Source organism: Arvicanthis niloticus, chromosome 23 (assembly GCF_011762505.2).
Source record: "Arvicanthis niloticus isolate mArvNil1 chromosome 23, mArvNil1.pat.X, whole genome shotgun sequence".
Classification (NCBI taxonomy): Eukaryota; Metazoa; Chordata; class Mammalia; order Rodentia; family Muridae; genus Arvicanthis; species Arvicanthis niloticus.
The window spans coordinates 45,109,229-45,137,139 of NC_133430.1; the positions used below are offsets into that span (position 1 = coordinate 45,109,229).

General features: G+C 46.0%; 1 protein-coding gene across 2 annotated transcripts in view; it reads right to left on the minus strand.

Moving 5' to 3' along the window:
• Positions 1-3,735: 3,735 nt before the first annotated feature.
• The window catches only part of Frmd6 (FERM domain containing 6), a 76,933-nt gene continuing 52,757 nt past the window's right edge, over positions 3,736-27,911 (minus strand). Inside the window, exons 6-14 of one of the 2 annotated variants that reach the window (XM_076922072.1) lie at positions 25,923-26,109; positions 23,410-23,565; positions 20,150-20,215; positions 19,327-19,395; positions 17,109-17,283; positions 13,329-13,664; positions 12,307-12,438; positions 8,809-8,900; positions 3,736-6,574 (exon numbers count right to left, since the gene is read on the minus strand). In XM_076922072.1, coding sequence (XP_076778187.1) covers positions 6,290-6,574; positions 8,809-8,900; positions 12,307-12,438; positions 13,329-13,664; positions 17,109-17,283; positions 19,327-19,395; positions 20,150-20,215; positions 23,410-23,565; positions 25,923-26,109 — 1,498 coding nt within the window. In that variant the 3' untranslated portion in view covers positions 3,736-6,289. The remainder of the gene's footprint in view (positions 6,575-8,808; positions 8,901-12,306; positions 12,439-13,328; positions 13,665-17,108; positions 17,284-19,326; positions 19,396-20,149; positions 20,216-23,409; positions 23,566-25,922; positions 26,110-27,911) is intronic. The other variant, XM_076922071.1, reaches the window with a different exon arrangement.

Consider the following 27,911-nt stretch of genomic DNA (forward strand, 5'->3'; position numbering starts at 1 on the left):
ACAAAAACACTTTAATAATATCCTGGGATAAAACAGGCATTTTCAGGCTAGTCAAGAAAGTTTGGGATGTGTGTCTTAAATGTCAGTCAATCAATTTAGAAGCAAACTTGGAACACAATTCCTTTCCCAGTTGAAAGCTGTCTGGCAGTAATGAGAGCAACACATGGAGCCGACCTCAGCTGACTGCAGTTAATACAGGATGGGTAAGCACCCACCCTACGGAATGAGTTGATTAATTATAGTTTGGTCATGTTTATAGACTTCCGTTAATCTCTAAGTATTTACCTTTGTCACCTACAATGGCTCAGGGCATTTAAGCAGAACTTTTCAAAAGTCACGTTCCTCTGCTGACTCTACATACATGACTTAAGAGTGAGAGGCTGGGTGGAGTACTTTACTTTCATTATCCGCTGCTTGGGGATCGGCCTACACAAAGCATCTGAGAAACGATGAAGCAAATAAAACAGTAACAGGGGAATTAAAAATAGTTGACTGCACTCCCTAGTCCCCACCCTCAGCTAAACAGTAGCTAACACTCTCACCTAGGGAAGGTGGATGAATCCACATGTTCTGAACTATGGGTCCATTACCTCACTTGAACTTCAGTCCCCTTTAGCACTTATATTGATGAAAGAATGTCACTCTCACAAAACACAATATATTTGGATATTGGAGACCTAGCTCATCCCAAGTACAACTCATGGTGGTTTAGGGCAGTAGTCTGGCAGATTCAGCTATCGGACAACAGGCTCAACTCTTGTGCACGTGTTTTCCCTGCAGAACCACCCTGGATGAAGACTGGTCAAGATGCTCTGGGTTAGCCCTGGGGCCATCTGCTTCTGACTAGTTTCTGCTTTACAGGTCTTTGTGATGAGCAGTTGAGGCTGAAGACAGTGGAGAAATGATTGCCACTGTACCAATGTGGCAATTTGAATATGTTTGGCCCAGGTAGTGCTTCTAGGAGGTGTGGCCTTGTTGGAGGAAGTGTGTCACTGTGGGAGTGGGCTTGGAGACCCTCCCCCTAGCGGCCTGGAAACCAGTCTTCTCCTGTTTGCCTTCAGAACAAGGCGGTGGAACTCTCAGCTCCTTCGGAAGCACCATGTTTACCTGGATGCTGCCATGACTCTTGCCATAATGGACTGAACCTCGAAATTGGAAGCCAACCCCAATGAAATGTTTGCCTTTAAGAGAGCTGCTTGGTATCTCTTCACAGCAGTAAAACCCTAAGACAGTGCCTAATTTCAACAAGCAAAGTATTCACGCAGTATACATGTCACTAACAATACTGAGTAGTAAGTAGATGATTGTCATCTTTCCAGGGCCTTTGCCAAGTGCACAATTGCTGACCATCTAGTGTTTGGGGTGGGTGGGGTGGGGGAAAAGACAAGTGTGTGTGCAACAGCTCTTTGCTTCCGCTCCCTCACTGCCACACCCTGCTCAGAGCTTAGACGTCCTCTCTAGTCTTGCTTGCCTTCCCTAACCATCTGCAGGCACCACTCCTCTGTTGACCTCAAACCAACACACATTTCCTTCCTTCTATACCTTCCTCAGTGATTCCTTTTCATCCATGAAAAAACCAGACCAGACCAAACCAAATCAGACCAGACTAGACCAGACCAGACCAGACCAAGCCAAACCTTGTGTACTCTCTATGTACTTAAGACCTTTCATGGTCAGGACCAAGAATTACTCAAGCCAACAGGTTCTTAGAAGTCCTCACAGGGCCCCAGGAGATGACTGTTGTCTGTGTGGCTTCTAAGCCCCTTATCCAGTCTTTCCTAGTAAGACCTAGTAATACCTCTCCTTTTTCTGCTTCCATTCCTCATCCCTGGTCTTCCCTGCCTCTGTGCCAAGGACATGCTTGTGTAAGCCTCATATATGCCTGGCAAATTGGTTTCTAAAAAATAAAGTACTTAATTAGCAATTTCACTTTCACTCTAAAAATGCATTGTTCTCCAAGGACATTGGTTAGTTTGGTATATGTAATTGGAAAGGTTTTGTCCAGATTTGGGTTTGAAACTCCAATACATGGGGCTGGAGAAGTGGCTGAGCAGTTCAGAGCACCTACAGGGCAGGCAGCACCTTCTCATCTCTTCTCAGCTCCAGGGGACCTGGTATCTTCTTCTAGCCTTTGCTGGCTTCAGGTATGCACATGGTCTCATACATACATACAGAGGAAACTACTCAAACATTCAAATTAAGAAAAGAATTAAATGCTACTGTACCATTCACTAGCTACAGGATCTCGCGGGGAGGGTTGGTTAACTGTTTTCTCAGTGTGAAATTCCAGTAACCAATCCTCCAATGGTTAGAGGACTGGACAAGATGAATACAGCATTGGTTAAATACCAATGGACCTGGGATGTTTTTTTTCCCACTGGCTTCAAATTTGTTTCAATTTACCAGGTACTCTGCAATGTTCATGAGTAACACTCCACTAGAAAGTGAGATCTTGCCACACAAAAAAAAAAAAAAAAAAAAAAAAAAAAAAAAAGACAGCGAGATGGCTCAGGGGATAAAGCACTGGCCTTACAAACATGAGGAGTGGAGTCTGGATCCCCAGAATCCACAAAAAAGCTGGGTAGCTGTGGTGGCCACCTATAATCTGACTACTTGAGAGGCAGAGACAGGGATTGGGCAGTTTGGCTAATGGGACTAGCCCAGGCCAGTGAACTCCAGGTTTAGCACAAGGCCCTGCCTCAGTGACGTGAAGAGGGATTAAGGAAGACGGTCTGTTAACTTTGGGCTTTTCACACACATTTGTGTACACAGAAGTAAAAAGAACTTGGGTTATAGCTCACATAACCTTGCTAGCACGCTTGGGGTCCTAAGTCAATCCTCAGTGTTGCACATGAATACACACGCTCCCACTTCCCTGTCGTTTGGGACTCTAGGCTTCTAAATGGCTCCAGTTTCGTAGGAGCTAAATGTCTGTTTGAAGTTCTGAAAACCCTGTCTCTCTCCTTACTCATCAGAGGCATCTAATTTAATTTCTCAAACCATCCTTGGAACTGTTCCTGCCACTTTTTAGCCGAGAAAACTGGAGCAAAGAAATGTTTGGTCTTGTCTTTGGGGTGAGCTGGGCTTTGCAGAGATCCATCTAGACTCGGCTTGACTCCCTTTAAGCCTGGGGCTGTTAACCTTTCATCAGCCTGGTGAATACAACCACACAAAAACAATGGGAATCAACACCCAACAATGTCTACGGTTCAGTTATTGCTTTATTTATTTTTTTTAAAGTAGCCTCTTTAGAGTCAGAGAGATGGCTCAGTGAGCCAAGGTACCTGCTGCCAAGCCCGCCCGAGTTCCATCTCTGGAACCCACATGATGGAAGGATGCATCAGCTTCTGCAGCTGTCCTCTGACCTCTACATAGGTGTGGTGGCATATGCGTGCCCACACGTACACACAATAAATAAAAATGTAAATGTGCAACACACACATTAAACTAGTACAACAGTATGATGAGAAAGCAGAGTGTCTGTCTGGGAAAGCCCTTGAAACCTTGCTGGCCGTTCATGCAAGCTGGCAGTAATTACTGCCCCATAGACATAGAATTAACATGCACCAGTCTATGATGGGTAATGCAGGCCTGGCACGGCCAGGACTCAGCATCCCCATCATCAGCACAAGGTTGCTTTAAATATTAGTCATTGTGGGACAGAAGATCAGAAAGAAAGCATACAAGGAATCCTTTCTGGTTCTTGTTTAATTGAGAAGTATAATAAGAGACACCTTAAAGGCAAAAAAGTTAACTTTATTGACTCTCGATCTTACCATGGAACAAACACCTATAAGAAATAATTACAAAATAACGCGGTAGCTTTTTTTTTTAAAACATACTTTCAGTATCATCCCAACATGATGATCCTTTCACAGAAAGGACTGTTTACAGCTTACTTAGATATAAAGCTCACTGTTACAAATACAGATGCAGATGACACGGGTGACACGGTGACACACTGAACTGGTGCATTTACCAGCCATGGACACGCTAACAAGTGCAGCATAAGTAACAGCTTTGTACTTTCCTCCTTTCATTTTTGAAAATGGTTTCCCAATACAAAAATGTCAATTCTTCCAAGTGGATTTCCACATACATATCATGATTCTACCGTGGTCAGAACGAAAAACTGTTCCCTGGCTGGTTTTGTCTTTGAAAATACTTGAGACTATTCCCAAGTCCGCCTGGGGGAGGGCGAATAACGAGAAACAGGCTGGGCAGAACCTGAAGGCTGAATTCTGGAGCAGAGAGAGAAGGTGTGAAGCTCACCCTGCTCAGTGAGGCAGCCTTTTCATCTTTGTATCTGCAAGAGACGCCGAGGGCTGTGGGGTCCCACAGACGGCAATCTGGGCTCTGGAGAGCACGCACTTCACCAGGGTCCAGCCCCTAAGCATCTGTGAGCAGTGATGAGATTGTGTGATGACTCGGAAGCAAAAGAAGCCATCAGGTGACTGACTCCTTCGCCCTTCCGTGAGGACACTGAGACACATACATTCTGGCATCTGAACTTTGGTTCTTCTAAAAGCATTCAACAAAAGCAAAATGAAGTCATGACCACAGAACCTCTTTTTCCTTCTTTAAAGTGTCAGGTAAGAGTTACTGGATGAGCCCCTGCCGAGGCCGTGCCTGTACAGGAGGGCAGCATGGTGGGGCATGCCTGTGGCCACCATGGGCTCTGGAACACTGACCTAGCCAGGGGGAAACACTGCTATGTTCTGCCTGACCCTAAATCTATTTCTTCCTTACTTGGAAACATAATTTTGTATAAAAATATGAGTTTCTTTAGAAAATAATACATAGTCTTCTTTTTAATAAAACCTGGCAGATAGCAAAAATGGAGTATCAAAATATGGTAAACAAATGTTGTAAAATACTAAATCATTAAAAACATCTCCTAGAAAGACATTGTGCTATAAAGTTCTCTCCTGAAGGGCGAGCAACGTCTTCAATGTATAAGAAGCTGATAAACTCATTCTCCTGGCTTGGTTTCATTATACACTGTAACAGCAGCAGGCCAGTAACTGTCTTAAAAATGGCCCATTCTCCATCACTAATATCCTCTGTATACTGTTACTGCAAAGTGAATAGAAAGACACTTTTGGATTAGTGGTCTCCAATCCTACTGTGCATTACTGTCTCTACCTGGTACACTTTAAATCAATCTCCCACCCACAGGAGACTGGTTTAAACTAGCCTGGGGTAGGACCCAGGCATGTTTTAAAAGCTCTCTTGATAAGTCTATTAAACAATCAGGGCTGAGAATCTTGGCCAAAGGCACACAAGGAAAAGTCACTCTTAACTCTACATTTATCAACTGATTGTCTGTGGATAAGTATCCTCGACATCAAACAAGGAATTCTATGTGTGCAAGACATACACGGAAGTCCAAATGAAGAGGCACTAAGCTTCAAACACGTATAAACACACAGAGTCCCATGTATCTAGACATGTATAACATATACATACAGTTAGGGTATCTTGTTAGAGTAGAAACTAGCATCACCATCTACTTGCCACCATTAAAAACCAATAAAGTAAATACGACCAAGCAAACGGCTTCTGAGACATTTCCATTGGTAGAATACATCAGCTTTGTAAACTGCAAAATGCACCATGTCATGAGCACAGGTGACTCCCAGAGCTTCCTGGGAAGCTCCTGGAGGAACAAAACAGGGGACGTAGCACTGTCCATGCGTGAAGGAGTCCCAGCACACACCTTCTGGACTCTGAGTGGTGCTTCCATCCCGTATGCATCTTTGGCGAGAACCGAACAACTCCCACTAACTTCAGTGTTCATTCTGGCCAACCTCCGTGAGGCAGCAACGGCCAGGAACTAAGAATGGCTCTCCATAAAAGAGAGAACTTCCCTCTGTCCGCCCCTCAAATCTTAAGCGCATCATGAGGGAGTGGCTAAAAGACTCATAAGCAAACGGATAAGCCTACCATCTTTCACGAGATAAACATACACTTGAACTGGAAAACGTGATGAACAGACCACTGTAGTCTAACAGTCTGAGAGCTGGGTAAAGGTGGAAAGCACACTTCTTTCCAAAGGGGCACTAAACATCCGGGCACTTTTCTTCCGTTTACATTCTGTGTTTCTTCTACCTCTGCATAATACTTAAAGTGCAACTGTCCCAAGGCTTTTATTTCCATTTTGAATATTATAAAGAAAGAGCTAAGTTTGGGGTGAAAAAATTATGGCACAAATAATGTGTAAAAGACCCTCAGACTCCACAGCCTCCAGCAGACAGCAGCTGCCCGCAGGGCTGCCCGCGGGTGCAACTTAGACAACAAACTCTGGAACTTCGTCATGAGTGAGGTCCAGAGAAAAGTACTTGCTGGTTCTTTTCACTGGAAAAGCGTCTTGTATGTTGACGCACTGCTGAGCCAAGCAGCTGTTGCAGTAGAGACCGCTCTCATCCAGTTCATGGCCACACCCGAACGTGTAGCTCTGAGCAGTGTCCTGGCACAGGCCTGCAATGCGCAGGAAGTCTTTCTGGTACAATCTGATGTCGTCAAGGCTCAGGCTATGCCGGTCAGTGGAAGTCTTTGGTTTTCGACATATCGTCTGTAAGATAAAGGGTGAGAAAAATGTGAATATGGACCACGTGAGAAGGTAAGGCCTCTGCCCAGGAGAGAGAGCTGCAGCAAACTGTAAAGTGTCCAGTAGTCCTTTCATGTTAGAAATGGCTTTCCAACCCGCGCCCTTCAGGGGGAATGACTGTCTGAGTATATCAAAATGCCTGGCCTGCCAAACCACTCAGCTGGTGCGGCTGTGCAGTGGTTCCCCTGGTGTATACAGCCAGCACAGAGTCAGGTGGGCAGCTGTGCAGTGGTCCCCCCCCCCCCGGTGTATACAGCCAGCACAGAGTCAGGTGGGCAGCTGTGTAGTGGTCCCCCCCGTGTATACAGCACAGAGTCAGGTGGGCAGCTGTGCAGTGGTCCCCCCAGTGTATACAGCCAGCACAGAGTCAGGTGGGCAGCTGTGCAGTGGTCCCCCCAGTGTATACAGCCAGCACAGAGTCAGGTGGGCAGCTGTGCAGTGGTCCCCCCAGTGTATACAGCACAGAGTCAGGTGGGCAGCTACTCCTAGCATTTGTGAAATCGAGAGATTACTGCAAAGGCTATATGATAAAAATCCTGGTTTTCTTTCTTCCTGAATCAGGATAGGGCAGTTCAACTTGCTCATACCTCTCCTGCTTGGGTCTGTTAATATTTTAATAAGAATGGAAAGGCAGTTATCACTCAAGAAACACAGCTTGAAGAAGCAAGTTTTAAAGAGTCCAGGATATAAAGTGTTCTGGCTGCCAAAGGCTGGGAAGGACCTGGGGCTTCAGAGATGGCTTAGCCATTAAGAGCACTGGCTGCTCTTGAAGAAGAGCCGGGAGACCTCCAAGCACTCTAGCACTGGTTCCCAACCGCTTGTAACTCCAGCATCCGGGGAATGACACTCTTCTGGTCTCCACAGGTATCTGCATGCATGTGCACACACACACATACACACACACACAAATAATTTTTGAAATGCAGAATATAAAAAAAAAGCTGCAGTTCTTGGTCACTCAAATAGTTCCTGTCCTTACAAATGCCACCAGTGGGTGGCTGGCTTTTTGAATTCATGATCCCAAGTAGTCTTGGTGGGAAGTAGAGAAGTTAAAGCCGACTCAGCTAATACAACAAATGGAAGATGGTTACTGAGTAGTCAAGAAACCAGATGGTCTCAGTTTGTTGGTTAGTACCACAGAGGACATCTTGTTGGGAAAAGACACCAATTTGCTAGACAGAAAAGCTCCAGGAACACAATAGCTACAAAGTGTCACATTGAGTGACATCAGCTATACAGAATGGTCCCTGTAACTTGCTAATAGTATTTCCAGGTCTCAAAAGGACCTTAGACATGGAATTATTTGGTCATTGCCACAAACCCTCAAGGCGCACAAATGTCCCAGAGTTGTAGGTTTGGCATCTGCTGCTCAGCTGCAACCCCTGTGATGTCCAGGGAGGACCGTGTGCAGTGCAGCGCATATGGGCTGGTGGAGCTGGCCTCAGTTTCCATGCCACACCCACTGTTTAATATTGGGAATTTTAGAAAAATAGTTAGTAAATATCATTTTCACAGTATGGCTTCTTTTATGGAAGTACAAAAATGGGTAAAAAAAAAAAGTAGGGGTAAAAGGTAGAGGAGGAAGTAAGATGATAACAGAGAGAGAGAATGAAAGAGAGAAAGAAAGAAAGAAAGGAAGAAAGAAAGAAAGAGCGAGCGAGCAAAGGAAGAGGGGAGGATGTAATGATACACTTTTAGAGCTGAGTCACTCAGTGGTCACAGCCGGCAGATACTCCAGCAAAGCATACTTCAGAATTCAGTCTGAAAGGCAAAGTGGAGTAGAAACTGCTTTTCAATTAACATACTCAAGAGCAACCTTTCCACCTGCTAAGGTGACCAGTCAGCCCTGAGACATACCACACGGACACACAGACACCACAGACAGACAGACAGACACACAGACACATACACACACACCCTCCCAGGTGTACACACTCAGTTAACCAGAAGCCTGAAGGCCAGAGGCTCCCACACAGAGGGAACTAAAGAGAGTGTGCAATAAAGTATACAATTTATCCCAATAAAACCCAAATGTAAGTGGATCTAGCTAGTGAAATGAAAGAATTCAGCATACAGTGAGGATGTATGTCATGAATCATTTCCCTCTGGCTATCTTTTGCTCATTTGTATAAATCGCAGCCTGACTTAAGTTTGTCTGTTACTCTAGTTGCTGATATGAAGGTTTCAGTCCCCAGTACCTGTGGAAGAGAGTCGGTGCTCTGTCCACGCAGCTTGACAACTGTTTCCGAGGAGCTGGAGGTGGAGGAACTGATTTCTTTCACAATTAACCCTGGGGTCAAAGAGAAAACACAGTGACCTTCCTCACACCGATCTCTGCATTCTCTAACAAGTACCACCGCCAACTGTGAACACTGCTGAGGCCTCTCCAGTGACTCCTCAGTGGTGGTGGCCATGGCTAACAGCTGGTGGCACCCACTCTTTGGCAGGATGTAAGGGCTGTGAGGAAGGGGCGCCTGGGGTAGCCTGGGGTATCGAGGCTCAGGAGTGAGTCGTTTGTGTTAATGGAGGTCGTAGGTGTAAAGAGGCCTCTACGGCACCTGCACATCTCCCTTCTCTCCAAGCATCACCAAGTGGAACACCAATGTCATCTAGTTTTGTTATGTCCCACGTGGACACTAGATGTGGTGCTGGCCTCTGCAGTCAGATGGGCGTGGCTGTGTATCCAGGCCAGTTCTTAATCTTCCCCAAATCTATTAGCTTCCTTTTATACACAGGCTGCTACTCAACTAGTATTTTAGTGATGACTAAAGAGTTGTGGACAACAAGGGTCAGGAGCTCCTGCTGGTCAACAAATCACTGTGACCACACCCCACAGCAGATGGCAGCGAGAACTCAGCACTGGGTCTCAGTGGTCAGCACAGCCCTTAATCACCTCTGTGCTCTGAGGAAACCTCAATTTTCAGAACTAGAAATCTAAGGCTGACATTCTCCCTTCTGACTTTAACATGTAAGTGACATGTCCATCCAAAAAATATTTCAGAGGCTAAATTTACCAGTTCCAGCTGGGTATCAGACTGAACACCACTGGAGTTCTTCTTGTCACTTGATGAAACAAGTAAGGACTGGCAGGAGAGGCATAAGGACAATGGCTTCAGAGCGTTGGGGTCCCCCACCTTACAGGAGGCTTTTACTCAGTCACTGCTGGTGGCCAAAGCCTAGCATGCACCTTGTAAGTACACAGGATCCAGTAAGTGGCTCAACTGAAATGGGATTTGTGAAGTTGTTTCTGGCTCACACACAGCTGTTTAGAACGCTTGGGTGATGCTCTCGTTTGGGCGTGGTACACACTGCACTGCCAGAGGCCTTCTCCATAGACTCATGAGGAGCGTGGAACCCAGGTCCCTCAGGACTGAGGGGCTCATGTGCTGGCAGGGATGCAGTATGATTGTATGTGGGCTCTCTGGTGCCCTTGGCTCCTCTGCCTGTGAACAAAGTCCTCCAAGCCCATATGACCACTAGAGAAGTCAAGACTCAAGCATGGCTGCCTCAATCTGTATTCATTCCAAGGTCAGGGTCCAAAAGCAAGGCTTATGTGGCAGAAAAGCTGGAAACTGGGGTGAAGCAAGGAAGAGACTGGAAGCTCCCACGCCCCAAATCACATTTTATGTGTTCTATGTCTTAGTTACATCATTTTTACATAATTTGTGCTTTCCTTGCCCAGCTTTTGACTTCTGCATAGTATCCTTTGGCAAATCTCATGTAAAGGCTAATATTATGGTGTCCAGTGATCAGGCATTTCAACTATCCACTGTTTGTTTGTTTTTGTCTTTGACTATTAAAAAGATACACAAACATTTATTAAATATTATTAATGACCAACCTATTTAAATTGTATTCCTATTTAAAACTACAAAATTAATAATCTCATAAACTTGAATGCAGAAACGTAATATGAGGCACTTTCCAGGGGCCCATGGACTCCACTTTCCTAGACATTTTGGTATATACTGCTTTAAATTATTTTCTTTGAAAATACCGCCTGGAGACAGCTGGTCTCCTAGGAGTGCCAACACACCTATGAGCACAGGTTAACACCACTTCTGCTCAAATTCCTAGCCCAAGAGGGATCAGCCCAGAGTCATCAGGACACAGGAACCAAGGAACAGTCAGGGACAGGATCCTTCAGGTTTCTGAGCCCCAGAGCTGACCCTGTGCCACAGCTCTCCATATCCAAATTCATCCCGGAGAGAACTAGTCTCCCAGGAGTGCTGACACACAGGCTTGCAGGAGGGACAAGCCACAGTCAGAGACAGCAAGACCAGCTAACACCAGAGATAACCAGATGGTGAGAGGCAACGGCAAGAACGTAACCAACAGAAACCAAGGCTACTTGGCATCATCAGAACCCAGTTCTCCCACCACAGTGTGAGCCCTGGATACCTCAACACACCAGAAAACTAAGACTGATTTAAAGTCATATCTCATGATGATGATAGAGGACTTTAAGAAGGACATAAATAACTCCCTTAAAGAAATACAGGAGAACACAGGTAAACAGGTAGAAGCCCTTAAAGAGGAAACACAAAACTCCTTAAAGGATGATTTCCTGTCCTGACTACCATTCATAATATACTGTAAGATATAAGATGAAATAAACTCTTTCCTCTCAAAAAAATTTTTTTCTTTTTATAAACACAGATAATGGAGCATTTCCCATGCACTTATCATATGCACATAGTTGTGGGTTTACATTTAATATATAAAGAGAAAATTCAAAACAAAAAAGAGAATGGGTCGGAAAATCAGAGTCAGTCATCATGAGGATTCTCCATCTACAGGTCTGCCTGTCTACCATGGTTCAGGCTGAGCATCTATGAGTAGTGTGAGCTGAGTGAGCAAACGGAATCCCACAGAGAACTGTTCCCTGTACAGAAGAGTCAGGGTGACAGCAGCCATATGTCTGTCTAGTTCCCCTCTGACAGCTGGTGATCAAAGTTGACAGTGGCTGGGGAATAACCCCCCCGGGCCCTGTTTCAGTGTAGGCTCCCTAAGTCTGAAGCCCAAGGAACAGAGGAAAGACTGATTGGTGACATGTGATAAAAGGTTTAAACCAAACCCACACTGCTGGCTTCAGAGAAACATCCACTACAGAGTATTGTACAACCCTTGAGCTGATGTTACAGTGAGGGCATACTTCCTTGAAGAATTCATGCAAATACAAATTTAAGAATGTCTACCTAAAAGTCAAACTGGTTTGATACTTTTTCTTGCAGATTCTTCTATTTGTATAATACAGTATAGGATACAAAGCAGACCAAGCCTGGAAGCTGACTTCTGTTTCTAGCCATGGGCACTTGTCTAATTAATCTCTCTTTTTTTCTTGTACAAAGTGGGAAGAGGCTACACTGAAGGGTTCTCCAAGGTTCCTTCCAGGGCCATTATGTTCTCTAGTTCTCAAGTTTATAACAGCGAGGGAGCAAGGGGGTAGAAAGAAAGAAAACAAAGCCCAGCTATCCTACAACATACTGACTTGTGGTTCAGTCTGGGTAGAAGATGCTAATGTTCCTTCCTGGTGCCCTCCCCCATCTCCTTCACAGAAGGCACCTGGTCCTGTGATCAGGTGACCTGCAGTGGCTTTTTTCCCTGGTTGATTTAGAGTCCCCCACCACCCTCCTATTTTCAGAGGCATCTGCTTGGGGGCTTCTGGAGGCAACAGCATGCCCTAAAGAGCTCACCTGAGTGTCCATTCAGCTTCCGAGACAGGAGCATATCTTCTGTGATGTAGATACACATCTCGGGGCTGACTTCCAGCGACTCTTCAGTCATCGGCTCCAGGTCCCTGGGGTCATCGACCAGCATCTCTATTTCTGAGACATAGGCAGGGAAGAAGATATTTAAGACTTAAAGGAAAATGAAGACCATAACCCACAGCCACACCACACATGAAGGCAGCCGGGTAAGTACATCTGGAAACTCTAGGGACAAAGTCTCAGTATGACACGCTCCCTTTGAAGGACTGTTCTTACCAGCACAGATTCTCATGCCATGGTTTGATATCAATTACTCTCCTCTTTAAGAAAGAGGAGAAGCTGTGTGGTCTTGCTGCCATGACCCAAGGCTCACTAGCACCGGGCATGGAACTGCTGACCCATGTCCACCTGACCTCCCCACTTCCCACAGCAGCTGCCTCAGAGCTGTAGGACGTATGCAGGAGCCTGACATGCTGTGAAGTTTTTCATAGCAGAGTTAATAGGTTTCTTTCATCAACCCCAGATGTTACAGAGCTAATGTGAAATAGAAATGGGCTTAAAAAGAAGCACATGAATGCTAAATCTGCCTGGCACAGGCTGGGATCTGTTGCTTTATCTCAGCGGAGAGTAATTTCCTAGCAGTCAGGTTCTGTATTTCTTTTATATTCCCTGTAGTTTTGGTTAAAAGGTAGAGCACTTAAGAAACACTCTGGGAGTTAATACTATGTACTGGATGCAATTTCTTGTTTAGAGAAAGAGGACCTTGAGCTCTGTGGTCCTAACCACTGCCTCACTTCCTATGGAGATGAGAAACATAAGGCGTAAGGGCTTCAGGGGTTCTGCTCCCTCTACTTCACATCATCTGTCAACCCTATAGTTGCAAAGGTCCCTGACAGACACAGGCAACACAATCAGGTCAGTGGGGAGGCAACAAGACTTCTTCTCTCTCATCATTCCTATTCACTTCTCAGGCCAGTTCTACACGAATAGCCGAAGCACCAAGTTACCATCATCCTGCAAGTCCTCTTCCAGGCGGTCTTTGCCTCCACTCTCAACCCCTGAGGTGTGGGAGCTGCCGTGGCTCGTCATGGAGCTGCAGGTCTTCAGTTTTCGGTGCATGGCACTGCCTGAACAGCTGTCTTCCGGCCCTGGATCCCGGGGCTTAGTGTCTGCCTCAATGCCCGAGGTGTGGGAGCTGCTGTGGCTGGCGGTGGAGTGGCGGGACAGGCGCTTATGCTTCACGCTGCCAGCGCTGCTCCCACTGGCCCGGGATCGCTTTTCCAGCGGGTCCATGTCAAGGTCCAGGTTGTCGCTGATGTAGGATTCCTGATACTGCTTTTTCTCTGTGTGGGAGAACACAGCTCAGTGGTATACTCAACCCAGCCAGAACACGAGGAGTGTCATGAGACCAAGAGCAGCCTCTCTGAATCTAGTGATTGAGGAATTCTGGTACCTGGAGCTGGACCCAGAACACTATACAAGGACTAAACACCAGAGCAGCAGAGCAGGGGACGGGTGGAGGCAGACTTTAAAATGAAGCTTTCAATCTAGAGGAGTGGGTTCCTCAGAGTGTCATGGCAAGCCCCTTCCTGTCTGTTCACTGCTACCATCCACAGTGGTCCAAGTTCAAAACTAAGCACCTAACACCTTGAGGAATGATGTGCCATCACGCACAGCCACAACGGGCTTCTGCATTCTGCAAAGCGGTCAGAAAACAGCATGTTAAACATCACAATCTGGTCTTCCACAGATGATTCTAGAAGCAGTCCATGAACATTTCATAAGTATGCTGACTGCTGTCCATCTTACATGTCTGTTCAATTTGGCTTCTGCTGCCCTTAGTTGCTAAACCTAACAAGACAAAGTTGTTCAGGAAATTTCTTTGGAAGATTCTCAAACTCAGCTTTTCAAAAGTAATCCAAGACTAGCCTTCTCCAGTTTGGTCAAACAATGAGGCACGAGGCAGGATCTACCATGGTCATCATTACCATGGTCATAACTACTGGTTTGGTGACACACCAGGTGTCCTCTGATTGGTAAAAATCCTCAAATTTAATAGATCAGTGTTGTTGGTTGATCCGGACAAAGTCAGACCCTGTAAAGCCAGATATTAGGAAGCGTTCTTAGTAAACACTTAGTGTCACACTCAAAGTTAGAGTCTCAGCTGAAGGGGTGGTGGTGTACTGTGCTCAGAGCGGAATGCCTACATCTCAGGTAAGAGAAATTTCAGAGGAACAGTCCATCCTCCTTGTCTTAATACTGATGAGAAGAAACACAGTAGACCAATGCTAAGGACAGAGTACATCTGAGCAACATTAAATTGGTGTAGTTTTAGACTGGAATCTTGGAGACCTGTTAACGGACATATCTGCCCAGCTTCTTGGCTAAGTGGAATTATTTGCAGCCCTGATGTCTGCACACAGCCCTGAACCTGCACCTTCACCAGCTCTCCAGGGGAAAACAGGTAGCAGAAGAAAGAACAGAGGTCTGGGAGATGCAGCCCCTGCCTCCTTCTGATCACAAGAGCCCACGGCCAGATCATCAGAATACCCATCCCCTCCACAGAGTGTATTTTGGAATGTAATGTGGTAAGTGTGGCTTCTTGGTCTGGGACCCAAGGATGTCCAGTAACTGTAGCTGATGTTTTCAATGACTCAAGGCATGCTTCCTTCCCCTCTCACCGCCATGTCAGTATTCTTGTGACCATCTTCTATAAAAATGGTGAGACAGTATCTTAGAAAGGTATGTAGAAGTGAAATGTAAGAACACTCAGTCTTTTTATGCTCAACTAACACCATAAAAGGGCTTTTCTGGCTAAAATAGTCCACAGATAACATGTGGTTCCGTGGATCTTCATCAAAGATAGCTAACAGAAACTTGGTGTGAGACTTTCTTCAGATCTGAAGATCTCTCTAAGTGGAACAAACACACAAAAACAAACTTTTTTCTTTGTAAGAATCCTGCCCCTATCATTTATTTAAACTCAATCAAATAAAAGATGTAATATACACCTTCATCATTCCCACCCCCCACTGTGCTCGGAATGTCCCCTCAAACTCAGGTGGGAACCTCATTAGTGCTGTGACAGCGTGAGATGTGGGGCTGCTCAGTGGTGACTGGGCTGTGGGAGCTCTGCCCTTACTCATGGACAATGTTGCTGTGGGAGTGGCCTCCTACAACTCCCCTGTGCCTGCTCCTTGCCCTTCAGATGATGATGCATCAGGAAGTCCCTGTCAGACACTCTCTATGCATCAGCAGCCTGGGGTGTTCTGTTATGGCGGCAGAGTGAACAGACATTTGCTCACTTAAGCTCTGGACTTCAAGAGCTCAGCATCTTTTGCAACTTTACCTTCTATCTACAGGGAAGACCAGACTTTCAAGGGTTCCCCCAAGGTCATCTGCATTACTGAATGCTTTGGGTTGAGAGCTGATGGGACTGATGAATCTTTTAAGGTGTCACGGTGGCCATTTAGCAATGAGGCACATTTGGAAAACTCTGGGCTCAGTACCCAGTTGGCTCATCTAGTCACACAAGCTCTCTCGGCACATTTGTCCCCCAGTGGATTCCTCTTAGTATTCATGTCAGCCCAGAGGTGAGTCAACCTGGGAAAAATGAGCAGTCTGTGGCAGAAGCCAGTACACCTCATGCTGCTACCAGCTCTTGCCACAGAAGAGTCACAGTGGCAGACGGCAGGGGGTGATTCGCCTTCTCATCACTGTACAGTCATGCAATCTCCACACAAATTTGGCCACATCTGGCTTTAGAGAAGTCGATCAGATGCACGTCTTCTTTAGGGTTGCTTTGTTAGATAGAGGGAGGGCAGCCCTTGCTCTCCATGGGAGCACTGGTCAGTACTTGTTTCATACATAGACCTAAAGCAGGAGCCACTGTGTCCCAGGGCCCAGGCAGACATTCCATCTCTAATCTGATTACTGTGACAATGACCACAATAGGATTTTGTGGAACAAACTGAAAGCAATTCTAAGAAAGTATGTGACACACCCTTTAGGGATGAGAAGCCAGTGTTTACTAAGTGGAGGAGGCCCAGGGTGCGTAACTGATGACCAAGATAGAAACCGCTAAACTCAAGTCTGCAGCCAGAGGCCCTAACATGGACTCCTTCCTTGCACAGCTTGCCTCTTCTCAGGAACAGTGTTAGGACCTCAAACATAATGCTCAGATCCGGTGCATCTCCTCAAAGCCCTGATGGGGGCCTTGGGCAAAGTCCTTGGATGGAAAAGGCCTTCTCCATTGTTATTATGGGGTCAACTTGAGGGTCTCCCTGCTATCAATCAGAGAAGCTGTGATCTATCTTCACTCTCACTTGGGGCTAAGGAAAGCACCACATTGGAAGGGATTGCAGCTTCCTGTAGACAGCTGCAGACGGGAACACTCAGTACTCTGATACAGAACCCTTGCAAGGTTTTCAAGTCAGGGGCTACAAACTCTAAAGAGATGAGGTAGAGGAGCTGCTCAGTCAGTCCTACAGGACTGCAGACTGAATGGAACTTGGCTCTCAAGTTCTGGTCCATCTCTCTAAAAATCCCATTCTGGAGGTGCTTAAAATTTCCTGTTCTTGGCAGGTAAAGAGGCCAGCAGAGGCAGCTGGGCGTGGTACTTCACAGCTTTAATCCCAGCACTCAGGAGGGAGAGGCAGGTCTGGTTCTAGGACAGCCAGGGTTACACGGAGAAATTCTGTCTCAGAAAGAGAGGGCAGCAGAGGAAAGGCACCCTTTGCTTTCCCCATGTGGGACTGGGACTCACGCCGTCAGCACACCCGTCTCACCTTCATTTTCCTCCTGCTTGCGGAGGTGGCGCAGGACGGGCTGCAGGTTCATGTAGAGGCGGTGGCTGTTGCTCAGCAGCTGCAGGAGATGGCGGGAGCGCGTGGGACACCCTGTGTAGTAGACCAGCTTCCTGGCAGAGGGAAGGCCATCTGGCAAAATCTCAAACTTCTTGCCCTGTGGAGGAAAAGAGCAAATCAGATTATGGCAGAAAACTTTTCGAACTGCCAAAGTCCCCTTCGTTTTTAAAGTAAGATTCTTACAGATGTGTGAGGCTGAACTGACCAGCCTCTGAGGAACAAGTTTCCTCATCAGAGCTGTCAAAGGACAGAGGACACCAAACTCAGCGTGGGATCTACCCAAGGTCTCTGGGAAATACCGACAGTGGGATGGGTTGGCTGTGCTCATCTTTGTCTTAGCACAAGGGACCCCTCCAGATGTAATCCTAACACCTTAGTGTAGCAAATAAGAAATGGAGCTGAGACAAATCACAGGGGACTGTAGTTCACATACAGATGGCGTATTCTTTTAAACCACTGAGTCTTCAATTTATTGGACCCCAATGCTGGGATGGCAATATCTGCTATTTAACCAGCACTAAGCAAGCATCAATTCATTTAATCCTCACAAGACGTCTACAGTGAAAAGCTATAACCATCCAGGAATGAATGAGAGAAACTGAGTCACTAGCTCAAGGTCACATATGTAGACTTCATTGGGAAACTTGTAAAAATGGATTCCTGTCTCCAGGCTAGAACATCAGGACCAAAAATCCCTTGAGGAATGGAATGAAGCTGAGAGTTCTGTCATCTTCAACAAAATCTTAACTAAGAGTAACATGGTGTGAGTTTCAGGAGTTGCTGATCACATTACCCCAGAGAGTCTTAATGTCACTACTGACTCTGGGACATGAAGGGGGCAGATGGGGTTACGCTTTTTGTTTGAGACAGGGTTTCTCTGTGTAGCCCTGGCTGTCCTGGAACTCACTCTGTAGACCAGGCTGGCCTCAAACTCAGAGAGCTGCTTCTGCCTCTCAAGTGTTAGGATTAAAGGTGTGTGTCACCACAGCCTGGCTATGATTTTCAAACAGTTCTGGAAAAGGTCTAGATCACGGCAGCACCAGTGCAGAGTGGACAGAACATGCTCCAGTTAACATGTGAGTGAGGCCAGAGCAGACAGCACCCAAGGAATTAGGTAAGAGTTGCGCCTTCTGAATGACAGGTTGTGAGGAACCAGTGGGATGCCAACAAGACAAGGTGGCCCTTTCTCTGCATGAGCCCTCTTGTCTACAGGGATGTGTGTCTACATATCCTCGGCTACAGCTTTTCCTGGTCTACTTTTCTCAACTGCTTCAGAGCTCAGCAGAATTTTAAATTTCAGTGAGCTCCAAACAGACACACATGATAGTGACTGCAATTCTTTGAATGCTACCACAGAGAACATGACTGTCATAGAACCTGTTTTATCCTCAAGATCCTGAAGATGAAACGCTTCCCCATTGCTTATGCAGACTACTGAAGATGCCAGCGGGGCAGATGTTAATAACCAGCATTAATGGAAATCTTTTTATTTCACATCCATTCTTCACTCGAACTAAGAAACATCTGAGGCCGCCAGCCAGTCTGCACACTGACTCATTTACCCCTTGTGCCAACAGGCCATCTGCAGAGGTCTTTCAAATGGTTCTCTTTGATTGATTTACCTTGTATTTCCCTTGCACTGTCTTCCCCTGTGATCCCAGTTACTTAGGAAAGCATGGCAGACACTGGACACACAGATTATAGCCTTTAATTTTAATTTGTTACTGATATAAATAACTCTGGTTATGAGGATATTTAAGGAAGCACATTGTCAGGTTTTTTTTTTTGTAAAAAGCTTTTTAACATTTATTTATTTTGTGTATGTTGGGGTATGTGTGTGTAAGTCACTTTGTGTACTGGGGGCAGGTCAGAGACAGCCTTATATGTCCAAAGGATTGAACCCAGGTTGTCAAGTTTGGCTGCAAGCCCACCATGGCGAGTCATTTCACCTGCCCCAGCTTCTACTTAAAAACCAAACCAAACCAAACACCACCTCAACTCCTTTCAAATAAACAGAATTTTTGCTCTTGGATACAGTATTTTTCAAAGTGAAAACCCGCCAAATTCTCAAAAATCAACCTATGAGACTTCTTTCTCTGCTCCCTCCACAGCTCTCTCCTCTAAGTTACTTTATACTCACCACAAACACCAATTTCCCAACATTTGTCCAGGGGAAATCATACAGCAATTGTTTCTCTTCTTCTAGATTCTGTGGGAAGAATTTCGGTACATGAAGAGTTAAGGGGAAATAGAAATATCCTAAAACTGTCTTGACTTATAACAAACTAAAATTAAGTAATTAAAATCCAAGAGTCCTCAGCCCTTTTTTGGAGAAGGGCCGACAGTAATTAAGGTTAGCAATAACAGTCTGCAGCTCCTATGGACTGCATGCACTGGCCTTCTGAGGGCAACTTTCCCCCAGTTCTATCCCTAAGTTTAAATATGAAGTCCGAATGTCTCAGACACTATTCAGCAATCGGGAAGGAACTGAGATTTCTAGAATTGGGTATTTTTCCCACATTGAAGATAAGACAACTTTATAGCTTCCTTCAGGGGGCTACCTCCCCCAATCCCTGACATAAGGCTAAAGGATAACACTGTCCTATCTACGGAAGGGAGACAGTCCCCACCCACTTTCGGGACAACATGTCTATCAGACAACCGTAATGGACACTGAAGCACCTGGGTGGGCGCTTTTTAAGGTAGGAGAGAAGAACACTATAATTCAGAAGACCCAAGGAGCAATGTTTAGATAGTGACATTCTGTGAGTGTCAAGCCTGGGCTGATCTTCTGCCCTGCACTTTCTGCTAAGGGCACTACTGTCAAGGCAGGTAGAGCCGCTCCATCCACAGACTTATGTCACCCACCTTTGTGCTGACAAAAGGGAAATGAGGACGGAGCCTTGGCGGGGTCACCCAGGCTTCTCTGTAGTAAGACCCGCCCATCACCATTCGATACAAACCTGAAAAATCTGTATTCCTCGCATGGTCAGTCCCAGGGTCAGCGAGCCTTCAACCTCCCTCTTATCCTGACAGAATAAAGTTTCATGAAAAAGTCATTTTTCCCTTCTATAATAAACAATTGAACAAGAAGAAACAAAAAGGCACATTTCAGAACTGAAGGTTCTTTTTTTACTTAAAATAACTGCTCACAGCCTTTGTTTCCTGCAAGACTTAAGAAAATCTCAAGTATTTACTAAGCTGACTGTGTACTCTTCTCATCCGACTCCTTAGACCTCAGGTTTGTTTTGAGTTCAGCGCTGTATGCACACTTCTGAGACTACTCTAGGTTCTCATGTCTCTGAGAACTCCAGCACACAGGCACTGTGCACTGCCTTCTGCCACTGGATCGTTCTCACCTCCTACTTCGTGCTTAATTAATGTGTGGATGTTAGAATATCGGGGCAATGGCCCAGTCACGGTCAGCTGCATCTGACTTTACAGCTTTCAAATCCTGTAGCTTTCCCAGCTCCCTATCTGAGATTCAAAAAGGAGAGACAAATGACCAAACACTTAAGGCTCTCCCTTAGAAGCTTTATATTGCTAATTTGCTAATTGCTGATGTGACATACATTCTACTGTTGTATATGTATGTATGTATATAAGCTATAAAACTTAAGCAATTTTAACTGTAAGCAAAAAACATGCTACAATTTAAAGCATGCTCAGATTTGGCTAATCTTTAAGGACTTATGTGTAATGAGTAAGGCACTAAGCTTTAAAAGTTACTAATAAGTATTTGTTTTACCAGATTTATCATAAGACAGTAAGTGAATATTATCAAATCTTTATTAAGTTCAAAAGATCTTTAGGTTTATCTTATATGCCTGGGTAATTTGCCTGGGTGTGTGTATGTGCACCACACATGCACTTAGGGCTGGCAGAAGCTGGAAGAGGGTGTTGGGTGCCCTGGAACTGGAGTAATGGATGGCTGTGGGCCACTATGTGGGTGGCAGGCATATAACCCACGGAAGTGCAACAAGTACCCCAGAGCACCGAGCTACCTCTCCATTTATTAAGTTTTTTTTTTTTTTCCAGGATCACAGGAAGAAGTATTAGAAAACGTGGTCTTGCCTGGAATATAGAGAAGAAACTGGCCTATTTCTTTCTTTGTCTTCCCACCTAACCTATTTTTAAGTCAAGAAAGGCATATGCAGTGCTGGGCTCAACGGGACCTGCTTCGTCAGCACACAAGCTCAGGTCAGGCTCCCTCTGCAGGCTGTGCCCAGGCTGTGCCCAGGCTGTGCCCATGCCTTCTGAAATAAGATTGGGCCAAGGCAGTGCTGCAGGTCATGTCTGAGGCATGTATGGGCAAAACAGGCACGAAGGTGTCTCCTTCACAATGTTCTGCCTTTCCCCTTTATAAGCTGCCCCCTTATGAGGCAGATGTAATGGCTTGAATTCTTCAAGTGGGCGGCATCTGTCAGGTGGCAGTAATTCATCTCCAGATTTCAGTTACAGCTTTTTGTCAAATGTCTTTTTAAAGCAGACAAGACATTTTCTATGCAATGCAGAATCACATACTAAGCAAATTTTCTTTTTTCAAAAAGAATAAGTTGTACTATCAACTTTGTTGAAAGATAAATTTCTAATCAGGTTTCTTTAAACTCGCAACTTTCCCCAGCAAATAAAAGCAGTGACTGAACACTTCCTAAAGTCACAGGTGTCCTGCCTTGCCGTTTCAGGATGGTTACTGCATGGACCCCTCTAGCCTTCACAGTGAAGTGTCTCCCCTACTCAAGAGATGGCCCATGACAGTACAGCTGCCCAGATCCGCAGGGCCTCTAACTGACATCCCATCCCAGGGCCAAACTCTGTCCAGTGTGCCATTTATATTTCTAATACACTTCAGAATGGGAGCCGATTGTCCTAGATGCCACTTACTGGAATTTTCCCATGTAAAGTGAGATGTCACAATGAAATCGCTCAGAAAAAGCAAGGCAGCCCTTTAGGAATTAGACAGAGATCTACAGGAACTCCATATGCCTTCCTAGGATGGAGAGGCAGTAACTGTGAGGGAGTCAGAGCGAGGAAGCCAGAGTGCGTTGTTGAACTTTGGAAGCAGCCAGGAAGATTACATTTAGTAACATGATTACCCACCCAGCAATATGAGCACACATCCCCTCCCCATACAATGGTCCATTTATACTAACTCACCATAAGGGGGTATGGTGGGGACAACCACCATATCAACAAAATTCTGTGCTGAACATCATGCCTGTCATGTGACAGGTACCATTTTAAGTATGGTTCACTAATCAATTCCTTTAGACTGCAGTGCTAAGGGGTAGGTAGGTCCCAGTGTCCTTTAAGCTATGAGAAATCTGAAGCACAGAGACATTAAATGCTTTCCTAGGGTCACACAGTAAAGAGAAAACCGGGATTCATCTCACAGTTAGACCCACTGACCATGTTTTAACAACTTCATCCCACAGTTTGCAAATACACCTTGAGTACTTACACGAACCCAGTTCTAGTCAGGCATGACCCTTGTAAGGACAGGGAAGACACAGGAGAGGAGCAGGAGAGAAAAGGCCAGAGCGAGCATGCTGCAGCACAGCATGAATGTTTGCAGAGCATCCCCGAGATGCTCTACGGAAAATGAGGCCTGGGATACATAGGATGCAAAGAGAATACGGAGTTCCTAAGTCTGTGCAGTGCTTAACTGGTACACACGAACTTGTTACCCAGGAGCCTGGGCTGCATCTGCGTCTCTGCCACTTGGTTTTGCAATCTTAGTGAATTATTTAATGTTCTTAAGCCTCCTCAAGTTTCCTGGCCTATAAAAATGATTGCTTCTTACACAGTAGTGGGTGGGGGTCTGAAGAAAAAAAGGAGGCATACAGTGTGGTCTGCACTGGGGGCTGTGGGGACATTCCCATAATTAGGAACACAATGAGGGCGGGGCTTTATGGGGGAATACTACCATATTACTCACCAAACAGGTTGCAAAGGTTACTCTCCCAGGCAGACAAAGGACTACAGCGTAAGCTCTGAGGAGCCAGACTGAATGCTACCTTCATTAGCACACATTACAAACATTTTAGAGATCCTACATACTGCTTCCAGGCTAGATCATGATGGCCTGACACCTGAAACCAAGAGCAGGCCAAAAGAAGAACTTTCCACAACTAGTTAGACAGGGAAAGAACAGTTCTCAGGTGAGCTGAACTCTCACTCAGGAAAGAGAACACCCCGGAGGCTGGGCCAAGGACTTTCCTACCTTGTACAGTCGGTAGTAATGGATGGCGACGTCATCCAGTCGGACGGCCTCTTTGATATACTTCAGATATGCCTCGGAGGCTGTCAGTGCAAACTGGTCTTTGTGCATGTTTGGAATGTGCTTCAGGATGTAGTCCTTCCCCCTCTTGGAAACAACCTGTTGGAACACCACGTGCCCCAAACGACAAGAGGATGAGAAGCTAAAATAGGCCACATAAAGTCTAATTTTATCCTATTCTCACTATCTTCTTAGGCTACAGGGTGGGACAGCTAATATTATAAGATACAATGTCCACTTTGTAAAACACAAAAACCCTAATTGGGCAAAACAGATTCTTTTGGTTTAAAAAGTCACCAACATGGACAAAAGTCCCACGTAAACTGGAGTGATTTCACACACTTCGTGGATTATACTCTTAAATGATGGTACTGTGAAAAACACCTGTGTCAGAGAACATCTGCCGGACTGGGGTCCCACTGACTCCCACAATCCACACAGAGAACATGAGACTATAAGCATTCATCTGGAGAAGGTAGATAAAGGATCAGGCAGGATTCTTTGGAACACGTGTTCTCACACGAGCGGTCAGGACCTCGAGGCAACAGTTTCAACTCAACACGCCTTGTGACTTGCTGAGGCTTAGAATCAGGTGGTGTCCACTGAGCTTTCAAATGTCAAAGATACACAGCACCTAGCAGCTGCAGGCTGAGGGTACTGAGAAAGGCCATGCTGATTTCAGAAGGGTCTGAAAACATGAAAAGCCTTGGCAAAAGGAGCAGAAGCAAGTGCTTCAGACGGTGGCAGTCGGGGGACACTGGTGAGTTTTTAGCTCTAACATGACTTTTCGGATTCTGGTGTTTGTTTCTTACTTTGACTACTTCACAATGAATTATATACATGGAAGCCACTTGGTGGTGCACGCCTTTAATCCCAGCACTCAGGAGCAGAGGCAGGAGCATTTCTATGAGTGCTACATCACAGAGAAACCCTGCTTGGGGCTGGGGTGGGTTCAGAAGTTTGAAATATCCAAGTAGCTGTGCAGCCACACCTATAAAGTCACTAGCTGGAGGGTGCCAGAGAATCCAACCAGAAACCAACCAGATCCTGGAGTTTCACACTTAGAAGTCAGGACTTCACACCATAGGCACCTGGGGAGTTCCTGCAGGTCTTGTGTAAGAGGCTGGCTCCTCTCAGATGCAAGCTGGGGACACTGACGCTGGAATGTGCTACAACACGGTGCTGAGGTCTGAGACCCAGGGAGGGAACGCCGAAGGCAGGGATGCAGTGGACATGGAAGGAAACCAATAGTGACAAAATGGGGACTAAGCAGTGGTCAGGTCAGAGTATGTGGGTAGGGATGTGGAGGAGGCACAGTGCCAAGCCTACGGCAGCCTCCAGCTCTCTGCTATCAGGGATAGAGAGGTAGGGCTACCTTTGTGGGGGTAGGGGAGAAGAGTATGATTTGGGGTGTTGCACGTTGAGTAGCCATTGGGGAATGAGTACTCACTGCACAGTGTAGACATATTTAGGCGTCACCTGCAAATTGTGAAGGTAGGCATGAGAAACGGTGATTGGGGTGAGATCTCCCTGGTGTAAATGGCTAAGTGCCAAGTGCGGCAGAAAAATTCAGTAGCAGGAGAGAAAAGTATCTACTGAACCAGGTAATATAAGGGCCATTAGTGACCTTAGAGACAGCATGTGCATGGCTGAGGGGAAGCAGACAGGAGGAAGAGGACTGAGGAACGCACACAGGAAGGAAGCTGCTGGAAAGTCAAATACACTTGGCCTCTCTTTTGGGCAGCCAGCCAGGTGGTTCTGCTTTGTGGATGCAAGTGACCTGTTGTTCTGTGAACATCAACTGGAGGAGAGCGAGACTGAGCCAGAGCTGAGGACACATAAGAGAGGGGCACTGCGGCCTGCAGGAAGACTGGCAACCCACCAGGCCAGGGAGTATGTGTGTGAGACCATTCCTGCCGGAATGACCCACATCTACTCACGACAGAAGGGGATGGCTCCTCGCCTGGCAGGGAAGGACACAGAGGTCAGAGCCAAAAGTTGATTTAGATTTGTTTTCTCAGCCCATTAAAACTGTGAATGATCTCATCTCCTGAGAAGTAATCATTTTTCCTTAAAGGGGAAAAATGCATTTCATCAGGAGGATTGAGAGTGTCACTGCCTAGTCAGGCGTGGTGACACACACCATCAGTCCCAGTACCTAGGAGGGGGAAACAGGTGATTTCTGTGAGTTCAAGGCCAGTCTGGTCTACAAAGTGAGTTCTAGGACACAGAAAAAACCTGTCTCAAAAAACCCAAAGAGTGTCACTGCTATGCACGTTCCAACATGGGGCTGGGAGAGCTTAAGTTCTTCCACATCTAAAATGGCCAGTGAGCCTCCTGAGTGATGAGCAGACTAGTAGACTCCCTGCCTCTGGTCGGTACTTGCCATCACAGCAGTTTCACTGTGCCCAGAACGTGCAGGCGCATCCCTGATGTTGAATCCAGACACTACCTACCCATGCCGGGAAGTAAGCCTCTGGCTGGAAGTAGTCTCCGTGGTGCACTTTCCTTTTGAAGTTCCCGAGGTCAGCTTGCAGAGCAAAGGCTGCCAGCAGGAAGTAGGCCTCCTCTCTGAGCACACACTGAGAGTGCAGCACCTGCTTCCTTAGGTGCCAGTAATAATAGTATCTTGCAATTCGGTCACTAGAAAACACAGGAAAACAGCAGTCACGTTTTGGTGGAATGGTACAAGCACATGTCAACAGAACCCAAATTCCATCTGCATGTGTTGGCAGTGGCCCTTGGCTTCTGCTCCCTGGGTCCACCTCACTGAGGGGGGTTGGCCCAAACTGGAACCAGGTCACCACCTCAGGAGGCTGCAGGGCAGAAGGTTCAGATGCCAAAAACATCCTAAAGTTCATAGCCTTTGGCTCGTCCAAAGACAAGGCAGCTCTAAGGGATTCCACTCCAATAACGTGCATGTGTCACAGAACACAGATGGGACATGCCAGAAGCTGGGTGCTCACAGTCTGCATAGCGATGTGCTTATCACTCAGTGGGAACACCCGAGGGGTGAGCCTGGCCTTCCTGTTTGACAGTCCTTGGACTGATCTCCGCCTTAGCACATTACAAGTGCTCTAGAGTCTTTAAAACACTTGTAGAACATCTGAGCAGCAGTGGCTCGTTACTTCCCTGCTGTCCCGAGGCTGGGAGAACCAAAGCTTTCCTTAAACATGCCTTGTTCTTTCTACAGGACGAGGATGCTGCTTTACAGACTGTTTTCACGGGCACGTGCCATGACAACCGTGCTGCTCCCCACATACGGAAACGCTAATAGTGCACGCTCTAATCCACTGGAGTCAGAAATAAACTCAGTCCAGTGCGGAGGTGAAGAGGCAGTGCTGGCAGGGGTGGGTGGGTCACAGGACATCTAGTCAAGTCAAAAGAGATGTTCATGGGCAGATAGGATCCGCTTTATAATGAAGGAAAACATCTGTGGGCCTGCATGCTTTCAGTGAGGTCCCTGGCCCCACTCTCGGGCTGTTTACCTGAGGTCACAGCTCACCAGCAGATGATAATGTGGGCCTATTTTAACTAAGAATGAAGAGCTTAAAGATAAAGCATTTGTGTTAATTCCTTCCCCACGAATAGGGCACTATTCAATGGTTGCCTTTTATAACACTCACTACATGCTGCTAGATGGTTTGTGGTGGTGTTGGTGTTGCTGTGTGTGTGTGTGTGTGTGTGTGTGTGTGATGCAGAGATAAAGGGTTAACATTCATTAGCCCTGTGGGGTTTATTAGTGGCCACGTCATATCTTTTCCTTCTTTACAGGGCATTCCATCTCTACCATGTAAAGTGGGTGTGCACTTCATACAAGCTGAGGCTAACTAATGACGTTTTTAGGCTTTAGAAATACTCTGTATGTACTAATATTTCTTACTCTTACTTTGCATCTGCTAATGACAGAAAATATCAAATGCTAGTTTTTCATGGAACATTAGCCCAACATATCTTTTCTTTCATATGAAGGTTTCTCAAAGTTTAAAAGGAAAAAGGAAAACAAGCTCATGTTTTTAGTTTCTGTCAGCTGAAAATGTCATCTCTAGCATTGAATCCCACACCAAAGAAAGAGGTTCAAAACTTGCTAATTCCAATGTATACTATGACACTGACCAATGCATCTGTTTCCAAAAAATCTCTGTTCCCCGCCCCTCAGCTTGCACTCTTGATTCCACAGGAAGCCCCACCTCCAGGATCACTCTTAGTTTCTCTTTTGTTGTTGTTGTTGTTTTCAAGAAAGGGTTTCTCTGTGTAGCCCTGGCTATCCTGGAACTCACTCTGTAGATCAGGCTGGCCTCAGAAATCTGCCTGCCTCTGTCTTCTGAATGCTGGGATTAAAGACATGTGCTTACTCTTAATTTTTAATCTAGTGACTAAGACTGCAAAAGCAAAACCAAGCAAAACCAGGCTAATGGAAAACCAAGGAGCTTTAACGAGGTTGT